Genomic DNA, 14889 nt, shown 5'->3' with positions numbered 1-14889 from the left:
CTTATTGATCCCAACAATAACATTTCCGTTTTTAATTGGCTGTCGATCAAATTTAGCCCGCATCTTGAAGTTGAAATCATATACGGCATCAAATATTTTCAGTTTATTAATAATATAATTTTTATATCAAATCATATTTGAAATCATTTGGCTAACCAAGGTTTTAATCGAAACGAGTTTCACGAGCTGTGCACCGGGTAAATATCTTGAGTTTGCAGCCCTGGTAAAAAGTCGCACTTCATTTCATCCTTTAAATTATAAATATTTATAGATATATTTTATCTAAAATTTATACGTACATCTTAGGCTTTAAAAAATAATAACGTAAAAAAAAAATAAATATATATAAAATAAAAAAAAATGCCATAGCCACTGCCTCCTCCATAGTTGAATCTGCCTCCTCCACTGCAGTGAAGCCCATGAGCCTTAGTTGAATTTTTGAGAATCGAGTAGTAAGGAATTAGTTAAAAATTTGTTTATTTTTTATTTGCATATAAGCATAAACAAATGCATATATGCATGCAAACTAACGTAAATTCCCAACACACATACATGCATACAAACATAATTATACACACATACACGCACACATACATAACACGTTTATATAAAAACACGTCCCAACATACACACATATACATAATGCGCACATACATATTTACATACAGGCTACATACACACGCGCAGACATCAATGCATACATGCACATATGAATAGACATACACACATACATCAATACATGCATGCATGCATATGTACTTAAATAAAACATACGTACATACAAATATATACACGCACATACATACACAAATACATATGTATATACAAACATACTTACATACATGCATGCATATATACAGACAAGCATACATACATACATACATTCATGCATACATACATACATACATACATACATACATACACACATACATACACAGATAAATACATACATAGACATACAGGTGCACATATGCGTAAATACATACATACACATATACATACATACAAACATATTGCTGGTACTCTATGGCCTTGCCTTGGCAAGTTTTATACTTCAAATTTTTTTCCCACCCGTAGAAAATTTAAATCTATCTTGAACTCCACGTCTTAAGTTATATTTTTCAGAGATATTTTAAAATCGAATTAAGAACCAAAAGTTGGAATCAAGGGCGTAAACACCAAATATTCGCTATATTGGCTTAGTCGCGGGTATAATTTCCAAAATCGATGAAACACGCATTCGTTTAATTTTTATATAGTGCTTTGATCGGACGAAACATTGACCTTTCCCTTAATCTTTAACCCCATTTGCCATCGAAGAGACCTATATTTTACAAAAAGAAACACGCCTCCAATGAATTTTCTTATGAATCTTTGCTAATGAGCTTACACCTGAAACATCGCCCACTCAACCTTTGACCCGCGTTAATCATCCAAGAAGGGTAAATGTTAGGAAAAATGTGAAGCTCTCATTAGATAAGTTTTCACAAAAATCTTTTTAATGCCGATCAAGAAGTAAAAAATTATCTTTCTTACAACCGTGTTCCGGTCATTTAGTACAGTTGAGAGAAGAATTTTGGAAATCGCTGAAACACGTATTAATTTAATTCTTATGCGGGTTTAAAAATAAGTCTGAAGCCGATCGGTCGAAACTTAAAACTTCACCCAAAATATCGTTGAATCGCATTTTATATCAAAAAATGTGAAACACATCCAAATTGAATTTTCATATAGAGCTTTGGAAATTAATTTAATTCCAAAACATCACTCACCATTTCTACCAAGGAGGAATGGATTTTGCGAAACGTGAATTTGAAAAAAAATCGTTAAAAATGAGACAGGTCGGAAAGCAAACAAAAAAGTTTCATGCATAATTTTTCTCGATTTTTCCACACTTGCGGGTGGAATTTAGCAATCCACGTCTCAGAGTGCACCACCATCAGATAAGAGAAAATTTCCTAGCTCTTACGGTTCGGGCTGTGAGTTGATCACCAATCAGTCAGTCAGGAGAAACAGTTTTATATAGAGAAGAATATTATTTTCAGATGTGCGATGAGGATAAAATTATGGTAATTTTTACAAGTATATCTAAAAACTTTTTATATATTTTCAATTCAAGTATTTTTTGGTTTGCTTTGAGTCAGTGTTGTTAACGGAGCCAAGCTGCAACGTAGTTGGGTCAATTTTCAATGCGCGTGTGCGCCCGTCTGTCTATGAGATTGTGTTTTCTTCTGTGCCTATGTGAATGGGTGTTCGAGTGTGAGTGAGTGTTTTAGCTGTTAAGTGTGCCTGCACTTGGATTTCATTTGGTGGTACATTGTACACGAGTATTAGCCGCTGATGCAGTCGGTTAAAATGTCTGTTACAAATGTAATTTAAATATTTCACTCGTGCATTTCAAGCGTCGCATTTTCAAGTTGGGCCCCTTGAAATTGTCGGTGGTTTCTGGATTTTGGTGGTGCGACAGCCCTAAGTGACAATTAGCTGTGTGTGTTTGTCCGAGCAAACATTTCCCACAATTGAGCAGCGAGCACAGGCTCTGCTCAGCTCTGCTCTGAGAGCGGGGAGAATCTCTCCCTTTTTCATTAGAAAACCAAACAAGTGCTGAGTGGGTAATAAAAATATGCACTGTCTGCTCGGGTTTTGGTAAGCCCTGGAGTGGATTTCGTTCCGGGTCTCTGGAGCTAATCGATATGCATTGGGCCTTCTGCTTGTTCGGCTTTTCATAATTTGTGTATTACTTTAGTTCTATTTCAGTACTTCCGCTTAAATGGGCGTCTGAAACTTATTTTTGGCTTCTCTTTGTTTTTTCGTTTTTTGTTCTATGTGGTAAACAAATAAAAATATAAGCTATGTACATTCCACACATTACGATGGCAGTATAATTGGCCTGGTGCTCAGGCACAGCCTCAGCTGACCCACTAATTACTCAAAACGGCCGGACAATCGCTGTCTCTGAGGCGTCTGAGCGGCGCCCAACGCGTTGGCCCATATTCAAAGGCTGGATGAAGGAAGTCGTCACTCGCTGGGGGCCACGGCCACGGCCACCGGCTGTTGTACAGATTGGCGACCTGACAACTTTATACATACATAAAAATATACATCTTCAATACAACTCCACACAACGCACAATTTCTCACGGTCTCCCGCAGCAATTTGCCAAAGTTCGGTATGGGATCTCGGATCTCGGGGCCCCCGAGCATCTGCCAAGCTGTCAGCAGCGGTGTTAATGAGCCGCGTGTAGGGTGAAATACAATGCCACAACTTGGTGCAAAGATTCTACAAACTTTACCCAAGCAAGTTTTAAAGCCTCAAATTGCTTGGATTAACAGCTCAAAACAACATTGCAAAGAACAGGTTTGATCCAAGCTCGATGATCTGAAGCTTAAATGGCTACATCTATATCTATATCTATATCTATATCTATATCTATATCTATATCTATATCTATATCTATATCTATATCTATATCTATATCTATATCTATATCTAAATCTATATCTAAATCTATATCTATATCTATATCTATATCTATATCTATATCTATATCTATATCTATATCTATATCAATATCTATATCTATATCTATACCTATATATACCTATATCTATATCTATATCTAAATCTATATCTATATCTAAATCTATATCTATATCTATATCTATATCTATAGATGTAGCTATTTAAGTTTCAGATCATCGAGCTTGGATCAAATCTGTTCTTTGCAATGTTGTTTTAAGCTGTAGATATAGATGTAGATATAGATATAGATATAGGTATAGATATAGATATAGATATAGATATAGATATAGATATAGATATAGATATAGATATAGATATAGATATAGATATAGATATAGATATAGATATAGATATAGATATAGATATAGATATAGATATAGATATAGATATAGATATAGATATAGATATAGATATAGATATAGATATAGATATAGATATAGATATAGATATAGATATAGATATAGATAAAGATAAAGATATAGATATAGATATAGATATAGATATAGATATAGATATAGATATAGATATAGATATAGATATAGATATAGATATAGATATATTGTATATATATTGTTGACAGATTCGAGCCAATTCGACACCCCGAGCTGTGTCATTTGGGTTCATATGTTGCATCTTTAACAGATATCTCAAGTTCATGGTCCGCTTAAAACAAAATTTTGTGGGCACGAGTAAACGGCAACAAGATAATAAAAACGAGGCCACATACATAGATAGCGAGAAATCTCTGAGTAGAACACATGTGAGCAGACGCCCCTCTGCTCGCTCCCGTTGCTGGCCACCCACTTTCCGCACGGCAAACAAAGCCAGACAGTGTTATGCCATGGGGAGGAAAAGCATTTAAAAGCAGTTGTTGCCACCAAGTTCCAAGAGGAACTGCCCCAAGAGTGTCGCCGCAACAACCGCCGCTCGCGTGCAACATTGGTGACCGTGGGAAACTTTACTCTGCCACAATCTCAAAAAGCCATTTGCCAGCGTCGAAAGATCAACAACAACAGCAGCAGCAGCAACAAAAACAGCATCAACAACAAAAGGAAAAACAAACATCAACAGAGTACCAGCGTAGTCGGCGTCGACTGCGACGAGTTGCTTGGCCTGCTGAAATTTCAACTGTTTGACGCGCTTCGCTCGATTGCGCACAGAATTTGCAACTGTAGCACAGTTGCAACTGTCAATGGCAAAGATATCGACTGTGGCAGCAACCAGCTGCGGCACACGCGTCTTTATTAGATAACATCGTGCCAAGACCGCAGGCGGATTACCTAACGAGGCAGAGGAGCATGCAATAGATTATTAGCTGAACTGATGAGTCGAGCCGAGCCTGACAAATGCTTGGAACTAAAGTCAATTTGAAAATGTTGCCAGACCTATAAAACTGAATACAAATATAGGACAACCTGTCTTATAACATTTTCAACTAGAATTATAACGTAATATAACATAACAATAGCCCTAGAACCATATCACATAGTACTCAGGTGTACTTTTATAAAACATGTTCAATAAATAAATCAACTGCAATCAATCAGTTAAGAGAAACAGTTGTATATATTTATCTATATAGACCAGGAGATGGCCCCTGTCCAGGTTTAAATTGCCCTAACATATATTATAAATAATACTAACTATATAAATATATATGTTAATATGTATCGAAATGTACACAAATGTACATCATCTACAATCAATCAGTTGTATATATACTTAGTCAGATTTTGATTTTTGTGTACTTACCTAACTTACTTAATTCATATAACACGCACAATTATTTTATTGTCAAATTCATAATTTAATATATACACCCCATTTAAAGAACAAGAAAGTAGAGCAGTAGCAGCAATGTGGGAAAATGAGAGATGAGAGAAAGAAAGGGCAAAGAATAAACTATTATGAGAGTAGGACCAGAAAAAAAATGATTAGATTGCTAACACATCCACTTAAAGCATGAAAGCCAGCAGGGCTTACTTAATTTCATGAGAATCGCATAGTAGGGCGACTTTTAAAAATACGAAAGGTCAATTTGTACTGGATCCACAGGTTATCTCCTAGACTACCTACTTATATATAGACCCACCTAATTATTACTGATTGATGTTCAACGCACAGTTCAGTCAATCAATTTATCAATCAATAAGTCTGTCAGTAAGACAATCATTTATGGGTATATACATGTATGCGCATATAATTTTAGTGAAATATTCACAAAAGTTATAAGAAAAAAATGATTGACGAACTGCTGCCGAGTAAAGTGAATACAGTGAACAAGAATCCAGCAAGATAGTAGCGTAACAGGAAACGACAGCGTCACTGTGAAGTCGCAACAGCAACTGCGCTGCTGGCCAGTGGCCACCCAAAGAACAGCTTGACGAGCTGAAGCAGCGGCATTGGCAGCTTTTGAATACGACACGCATGCGCTGTTGTCAGCATCGCGAAGAGAGAGGAAGAACGGCATGCTTTGGCACGCCGAAGATTAAATACCCTTGCAGATATTTGATACTTATTAGGTGTCGCGATAGAATTAAATTGACTATGAAAGTGGAATTTAAATTATATTTAAAAATAACAAGTGACATTATGAGGCAGAAGAAGGAGGATGTTTTTAATAAATTTTCATCTGAATATGCCTCTGACAACTATATAATATAGTGGTTCAGCCGATTCTGTATGTACTGCCTGCTACAGAAGGACGAACCTATGCCTAGTCTGCATAAAAACAGACGGACAAATAGATGGATATGGTTAAATCGATTCGAATGTGTCGTGGATATCTTCTTTAGTGCGTTACATATTTATTGACAAAACTAGACTACCCTCTGCAAGGGTATATGAATTGCGACGCGGCGCTGCGGCTGCTGCTGCTGTCTCAGCTGCCAGCAGTCAGTCGAGACCCAGCGGGCAGATTGTGCGCAGCCTGTAAGCCAAAGCCAAGGTATAGACGCAATAGTTATCTAAAGCACCATGTCAACGCATGACCAGGGCATGCCGGTGGGCGCAGTGTCGCGTTCGCATCAGTATCGCAAGGTCATGAAGCCGCTGCTCGAGCGCAAGCGGCGAGCACGCATCAACAGATGTCTGGACGAACTGAAGCGGCTCATAGTGGAGGTCGTGCTGTTGGTAAGCAGTCACCGTCGCTCGGCAAAGCACATATCACACCTATTTTCATAATAACTAGGATGAGGAGACGCTGTCCAAGCTGGAAAAAGCTGACATACTAGAGCTGACTGTGCATCATCTACACAGACAGCTCAAGCCCGCGAGCATCCCCAGGAAGAGTGAGGGGTCAGTCCACTTGGATACACGGCACAGCTTGCAGCACTTTTGGTTTGGATCTCAGCAGTGCATTCTAGAGGTAGCACGATTTTTACATCCTCATGACATGCAGCTCAATGGCAAGTTCCTTAGGGCCATGCAGCAGCTGATGCCAGCTAAACCGGAAAGTTTTTGGCGACCCTGGTAGATGGATACTAGAAGAGACTGTCTAATTTCTGGCGCGGCTCAGGCTACAAAGGCAACAACGCCAAAACATCTTTGACGTTCACGCAAATCACATAAAATTGTATTAAGAATTAGGTTTTGTTGATCGCGTAGAGCTCTCTTGTTTTATAAGGTATTTTTGTTAGGCTTATTCTACATGGCTAAGCGACCCTGAATTTAGTTAGGGACGCACGGGACCCTTGGGCTTAACTCTTGGAAAACGCATTTTTACTATGTCACTTAATGTGTTACACATAAGTTGCTATTTACAGATATTTAAATATAATATAAATATATTCATATTAAGTTTAGTTAAAAATGGCAACCAGTGCCTAACTGTACTTTAGTTCTTATTTTGGAGTTTTATAGATGACGCATTTGAAGTGGGGACTTTTATAATTCCCACTCTTTTAAGACTTCTAACTGTTAAATTATTTTGGTTTATAAATGATAAATAGTCCACAGTGTTTGAGTAAGCAAATGTTTAACTACAATAATTTTTGTTGCAGTGTAATGTACAGTCAAAAGAGTCTTACTTTTTTATCCATGAAGCCCTTAAAAATTGGTTAATGATTTTGTGCCAATATTTGTAAAAGGCAGAAGAACCAACTCCATAAATTATATTTGTTCTTGATCGGGACTACGAGCTGAGTCGATTAAGTCATGCCCGTTTCTGTCTGTTTGGACGTGTCCATCTCGGAAACTACAAAAGCAAGCGATTTAAAACTTGACATATATGTACTTATATTGTCGTATATCATAAGCATACGAGCTCATTACTTTTTGTCGATGTCTCGTGCCATCTCCAAATTATCGATAAAAATCAATTTTGAGACTAGGTTTTTTAAGCATAACTCAAAAACTATAAGAGCTCGATTTACCAAATTTGATACGTGGGCTCTCGTATTGCATATATTTTCACATTTCAGTCAAAATTAAACAAACCCATTTTTAAAGCAAGAGCCTTGTAGTTTGGTATACACACACATTTGAATGACATATTTATGCCCTCTAATTAGAGGAAGAAGTTATTAAAGATTTAATTTCCCATCTATATGTACCTGCAAAAGTAATGTGGAATACGTATTGGGCTATGCAGTTTAATGAATTTAAGAGTACAAGGGGTGAAGCTTAAGTATTATATTGACTGTGGGGTAAAGAGGATCAAAAAGTCACTTAAAGAATTTATCATTTTCAAAATATCTGTAAGACTTAGTTTTCCAAATTTTTCAAATTTAACGTCATTATTATATCAAAGATTTGGGAATAAAGAATAAATTACTTACAGTAAATTAAGTATCAGAGCAATCAAATGAAGTCAAGCGTTGACAGCCCGAAGATACCTATGCGTATTCTTTAAAGTTCATTGAACTTTTGTAGTGTTTTAAATATTAATGGCCAACTAGAACGAAATGTTTTAAATAAAACATTATATTGTTTCATTATAATAATTTCAAAAAACATTTATTTTCTTTCATTTGTGTTGCGTGTTTTCTTAGGTTCATTTGTGTGCATGTTTTTCGTTTAGCCAAAATCAGGGCAAATAATTTTTGCATTTTTAATGGTAATTTAACACCGCGTTAGGCTTTAATTAAATATTAAAAACATTTGCTTAACTCACATTAATGCTAACAAAAATATTGCTTACGTTTGTATTTACCGCACAATGAAAATAATTGCCTTTAGTTGACGATTATTTAATTATATAAAAAAAATCTTCTCTTTGAATTATCATAAGTGTTAGAGTATATATGTAATATAATAAGAGATTATCGGATAATAACTGTGTATATATTTCTTTGTGTATTGTTCTTCTTGTAGTTGTTGTTATTCCTCTTTAACTTAGCTGCTACAATTTTCTATGTACAATTGTTTCAATATTTCTCGTCAAGTGAAATAAGCGCCAAAAAATTGATTGTTGCTGCAGCTTCTCTTTTACCCACATTTCTTTAATGAATCGACAGAATTTAGTTTGATTAATATCATCATAATTTTGACATCTTTTAGTGTGGCTTGCCCCATGTAAGCAACTTATATGCTAGCTAATAATATAGTTTATAGCTATATAAATATTTGTATAATATAAATATGTGTAAATTGTTTGCATTTGCTGAAGAATTTCGGTGAGGATAAAAAGGCATGCAAATATTTTGTGCATTATGCAAGTTTAACTAACTTTGTGAACTTTCGGCATTAGGCTGCCTTTGCATTTCAATTTAAATAGTTTCCAAATGAAACAAACTGCGCATTACATACATATAAAAGTATTAGGTAAGAGACAGATACGTAAATACACAATTTTGACCTTTAAAATACATAATTATATCTGTACCGGGCAATTAACAGAGCGACACAGCAACAATATTGTGTACAAGTAGCAAGCTTTCATTACCGGAAACCACAGCGTCAATTTATTTACTAAATCAATTGTTTATTGCAGTTATTTTCAGAAATTTCGTATAAGGTATATTTTAGTATTAGTTTAGAACAAAAGTCTTGAGTAATTTTTATATTTTCACAATTTTGTTTTTTGTTTTTTTGCCATATGAGGAAAACACAAGTTTATATTTTAATGCCATTGCACTTGATTTGGTTTTAAGCTCTAATCAATCTATGAGTATTTGCACAATTAAACTCTTGATTGCTTGAAGTCCTGCAAACATTACCGATTGCATTAAGATTTGCTGAACGTAGTTGTATTTGTTGAGCGTAAAAATTATTTTGAAAAAAACATACTGAAATACAGTAAACATTCAATATGAGTAACTAGTTAACTAGATGGAATCAGTTTATATTTTGTAGGGTCTATACAAATGCCCATAAATGCCAATTAAATTTCGAAATCTCTTTAAAAACTTTTTGTATTTTCTCTACTATTTACCATATTGAAAGATCACTGTATGTACAAATTCTACAAAATTCAACGCAAGCTATTTAGAAAACACGTTTAATCAATTATATAAAAAAATAATATATGGCTAGATATAAAGCAAAATATATATTTAGCTCTGAACGGTAAAAAAGATAACACCAAGAGAAAGAGAAACACAAAGCAATATTTACGAATAGAGAAGAGTATTACGTGGCTGTAGATATGATAGAGTATAGGTAAAGCATATTGCAATAGAGAATGTACAATCGAGGTTTTCTTTTTGTTTATAGATGTGGAGTTTAGTTATAACATTTTATTTAACTTATATTCATGTGATTTTGAACTTAGGTTTTATTGATATTTTTAAATGTTTGTTACTTTTAACTTATTGTAGTCAAAGTTTTTCAGAGTTTAGAGATTTGTTTTAATTTTTTTTTTTTTTTTAATTTTTGTTTGTTTTGTTTTAATAAAGCTGAACCACATATAAAATAGAAATTATTTTAGTTTGGTGATTAGATTGTTGTAGAGAAGAGAATATACGAAAGCAGAAAATTAACAGAAGAGTATAAAGTGTTATGCATAGTGTATAAAGAGTATAGAAGGTATAGAGTGTGTAGAGTGTGTTTGTTTACCAGAGAGTTTCCAGAGAGTTTGCACATTGATGATTGTAAAATGCGATAGTTCTCAAGGCATTTCAAATGTATATACTTGTATAAATATTGTATGTAAATATATCGTTTTAATTTCCATTGAATATGTTTTCAGAAAGTTGCAAGCTCTAAGTAGTTGTCGTAAAGAATGCCAAAATAAATGTAGTCGAAAAATTTGATATTGTTTAATAAGGCATGCAGAAATATGGTATAGTTATGGGTGGTAATATTCAATAATAAAAAAAGAAACACATATTTCAATAGCTTTTATTCAAACTGCGAACTGTACTTCAAGTATCCATGAGCAGACCATATATGTATGTATGTGTATAAACGATTAACATATAGATAGGCTAATTTAGCTTAAAGCCAATTTGAATTATCTTCCAATAATACATTAAATACATGTACGCCATGAAATGAAAATAACGAAACAAATTTTACAAATTTGCCTACGCTAAGGATTTAGTTAAAAGTATTTTTGTTTTCAAATAACATTATCGGAGCAATGTCTAGAGTTTGGAACCAAATTGATTGTCTGCGCATTAGCTTGCTGCAGTGCAATAAAAATTAAATCTAGCAACTAAAACATATCTATAAATTTCAAAAGACAAACAAAAAAAAAACACGCACATACACAGTCACGCCGAAGGAACACGCTCGTGGACATTAGTCCAGCTGCTAGGATTTTAATAGCTGAAAGAGGGGTTCGAATAAGTTATAGAGCCATGCCCCATGCAATAAGCTTTCGTGTTCGTGTCAATAAGTTGAACCAATTGTTCAGTGGGGGGTTGCCCCTTTTTGTGCTCGATGACTTTTGAGTTGCGAGTTCAATTTGATAACACAAAACGTTTCCTGACATTGAGTTTAGACAGCTATGTATATATATATATATATTGTATATATAAATCGTATATAATTAGTCCAATAAGCAAATTTTCCATTAATAAACTTCAAATATCAACACGTTCGATTATCAACAGTTGTTGCTGCTGCAACTGGCTCAGCAAAAGGCTTAACAATCGAGATGGGAAAGCATCTATTAGCATAGTATTTAGGGTTTGGCTTGGGGCACATACAAGTACGAGTAAGTTTTTGTATGTATTTGTATATATATATATTTTTTTTTAAAAAGCATTAGCATTATATTTAGGCATTTACTATATGTATTAATATTTTGCCCTTGGCGCATTTTGCCTACAATATCTGATTTATATGTTTATTAGCATTTATATGTAATTAATTTATGAAAAAAAAAATTCAACTATAAATTTCATTTATTTAATTTGTTTTCTGTTGGCTTTAAAATTGATTTCTTTCCTTTTGCAAGCATTTCAATAAAAATGCTCTCACAATAAAACAAAAGCCTAAGTTATACAAATGTATATGCATATATATACATATAAATATATATATATATATATATATATGAATATATATGGTATGTGGTGCATACTTTTATCTTTGTATACATATACATGTATATATATATATACATACATATATGCACATACATGTATAAGTAAGTAATTTTAAAAAAGCGTCGCTATTATTTAAATTGGTGTTTTCTGACGAATTTTGCATAATATTCCTCTGTGGGCTGCATTGTTAATTGTTTTATAATTTTTATCGTTGTAGTATATGTATATGTATTAAATATCTGCATTTTTTGGAATTTCACTCAAACAAATTCAAGTTTCAGTTTCTGTATTCAATTTGCGTTTCGATATTTTAAGCCGCGGCTTTGGGGCTAACAAGCTGCCACTAGGCAAATGACATATAATACATATGTGTGTCTGTGTGTGTGTGTGTGTGTGTGTGTGTGTGTGTAGGTCTGCTTGTGTATGTGGGTGTGTGGATGTGTTTGTATATGTATAAACTTCTTGCAAAGTTACTTAACCATTATATCAAACCATATTTATTTATTGTGCACGAATTCGTTGTCTTTGCTTCATGCTTCCAACTCTGTGACAATCTCGAATTTAAACGCAATTACAATTCTTGCGGTTAATCACCACCTAAACTTAACGCCTGCACTATACGTGGATCAGCTTTACTACCCTCACGAAACTCTTCTAAGGTGAGGCGATCATCATGATTCTTATCCATTTGATCGAAGATCTTATCGACACGCTTCTGCGGTGTATTCTCATCCTCCGTTTGCGGCTGTTGGCCCTGCTCGAAAATGGCATCAAATGTTATTAGTATATGTTACTATCAATAATATATATAAATATTATTAGTATATATTATACATAATTCAATTGAATATGTATATATAGGTTATATTCTTTTTCAGTCTCAACAGCCGACTCGTTACAATCACAACTTTTTACTTATTCTTACGTGTAATTGTGATACTCTCTGGAGTGATAGGACTTACCACCATCTGATAAATGGCATCAACAATATTGTACATTTCCTCTCGAGTTATGTAGCCATCATTGTCCACATCATAAAGACGAAAGGCCCCTGTAGAGAAGGTAACATTTACATTATTTTTGTTGGTACAAGATTTGTATAGCTTACAGTGTAACTTCTCATCGAGGTTTCCACGTGATGTTATGGACAAAGCCCGAATAAATTCCTCAAACTCAATGGCTCCGTCCTGCCGATATTTAAGCGATTGGCCCATAGGATAATCAATCAATTGCTTAAATTTATATACTCACATTATTCTCATCGAATACTCGAAATACCAAAGAGGCAAATTTACTGGGATCTCCGTCAGGGAAAAATTGCTTATAAATTTTGATGAATCCCTGGTTGCAACGATTGTTTAAAAATTGGTTAAAAATAAGAAAACATACAGCAGGAAAAGTCTTTGTTAATAGACATAGAACTATTTCCAATAATTATTTACTCTTTATCGTTTAATTACAATGCATTTTATTATTTTCTTTAAGAATAAACCAAGGCTGCAAGCCTAACAAAAATGTTAGGCTGTTTCGGTTCACGGCTCGAACCAATGCCTCGCGTTACGTTTCAGTTCCGGTTCATTACATGCTCAATGAAGATTCCACTCGGCCTGCAGCCAAGATTTAAACACAATAACATATATTAAATTGGCACAGAAGCATTAAGATTAACACATACATGAAATCGAAAGGTTAGATCTTTAAGAGGATTATTTCTAGTGAAAGAGAAATTCTTTAAGGGAAAAGTAAATGGAATGGAAATTTAGTAATAAAATTGTTTATTATCTAAGTACATACTTTACACTTTTATTATTACAAGATTATTCTGAAGATCACTAATAAGATTTTGTTTTCAGATGTAGGCCGAATCTGATCAGAAAATGTTATCCATCAAATAATCTACCTTGAATATGGACTCCACAAACGGACCAGACAACTTTAACTTTAACAGTAGGTTCCACCCTCAAGTACACAATTTAAACATTCCATTGCCACACACGCAAAATTCATTAAATTTTTACTGTCAGCCGTCAATTTTAAAATGAACAGCATAAAGCAATTTTTCGATGCAACATCAATATAGCAAAAGTATTGAATTTATTCTGATAAATTTGCGAGAAAATAATTTAAAATGTCTGTATACTGCGCCATAATGAGGCGCAGTGCGTAATCAAATATTTTGCGAGCTACTAGTATATCCACAGTTTTTTTTTAGCCATAGTTATAGTTGCAGGCAGTACTAATGAAGCCATTCATGAGTGGGATAATTGGACCTGCGAATACCCCAGAGAGAATGTCGACACAATAACAGTCCTCAAATTTTCCACTGGGAAAAATGTGAATAAATATGAAATGTGGACGACCTAAACAAAGCCAAAGTCAAACAAAAAAATTATGGAGAGTGCTTGAAAAACGGCATACCACATTTGGCATATCAGTAAAAATTCGGCAAGTTTAAGTGGCAACAAACTGGCCGAAAACAAAGCCACAAAACTGCGGCACCAATAATGGCGGTGGCAATGAATGGGAAGGCCAAACAAACATTAAACCAAAACATAAAATTTCGAGTACAATCATAAAAAAAATATAGTATGTAAATAAAAAAAGCCAAGTAGTTTGCAGCTTAGTTTTTGTTTTTGGTTTTGTTTTTCAGTTTTAAATAGTAATGGTTAAAATTTGTGTATTTCTCTTGTGGAGAGGCTGGTGAAAATGAAAAGGAACAGACTTTTTTAATTTTTGTTATGGTTTTATGGTTTTTGGTTAATACGATTATTTTGCGGTTAGTTGTTTGAATACTAGTAGTTAAAAATAAAACATGATGTATACATTTAGCGATGGACTCGCGTCCCGTACTTACTTGTTCAGTCAGCAGACCATTCGGGCAGTCTTTAAGAAAACCTTTGTGCCTTTTTCACGGGGCGGGAAGTCGGAAGTC

The 14889-nt window shown here is 34.2% G+C and overlaps 2 protein-coding genes across 7 annotated transcripts in view; one reads left to right on the top strand and one right to left on the bottom strand.

Annotated features, from left to right (window-relative positions):
• Nucleotides 1-6500: 6500 nt before the first annotated feature.
• On the top strand, nucleotides 6501-7329 carry Hesr (HES-related). Its single transcript, XM_064699959.1, has 2 exons — nucleotides 6501-6654; nucleotides 6713-7329. Exons 1-2 carry the CDS (start codon nucleotides 6520-6522, stop codon nucleotides 6995-6997), a joined length of 420 nt encoding a protein of 139 aa, XP_064556029.1. The 5' UTR covers nucleotides 6501-6519; the 3' UTR covers nucleotides 6998-7329.
• Nucleotides 7330-8558: 1229 nt separating this feature from the next.
• Frq2 (Frequenin 2) overlaps nucleotides 8559-14889 on the bottom strand; it is a 35359-nt gene continuing 29028 nt past the window's right edge. For all 6 annotated transcript variants that reach the window (XM_064699617.1, XM_064699613.1, XM_064699616.1 and 3 more), the window contains 5 exons: nucleotides 14812-14860; nucleotides 13209-13298; nucleotides 13066-13144; nucleotides 12920-13008; nucleotides 8559-12711 (listed from right to left, as the gene is read on the bottom strand). In XM_064699617.1, the coding sequence (XP_064555687.1) occupies nucleotides 12544-12711; nucleotides 12920-13008; nucleotides 13066-13144; nucleotides 13209-13298; nucleotides 14812-14860 (475 nt within the window). In that variant the 3' untranslated portion in view covers nucleotides 8559-12543. The remainder of the gene's footprint in view (nucleotides 12712-12919; nucleotides 13009-13065; nucleotides 13145-13208; nucleotides 13299-14811; nucleotides 14861-14889) is intronic.

This window comes from Drosophila montana, unplaced genomic scaffold (assembly GCF_035044405.1).
Source record: "Drosophila montana isolate Dmon_TW-CO22-7 unplaced genomic scaffold, ASM3504440v1 contig_1624_1, whole genome shotgun sequence".
Lineage (NCBI taxonomy): Eukaryota > Metazoa > Arthropoda > Insecta > Diptera > Drosophilidae > Drosophila > Drosophila montana.
This window is presented reverse-complemented; position numbering and strand designations above follow the sequence as displayed.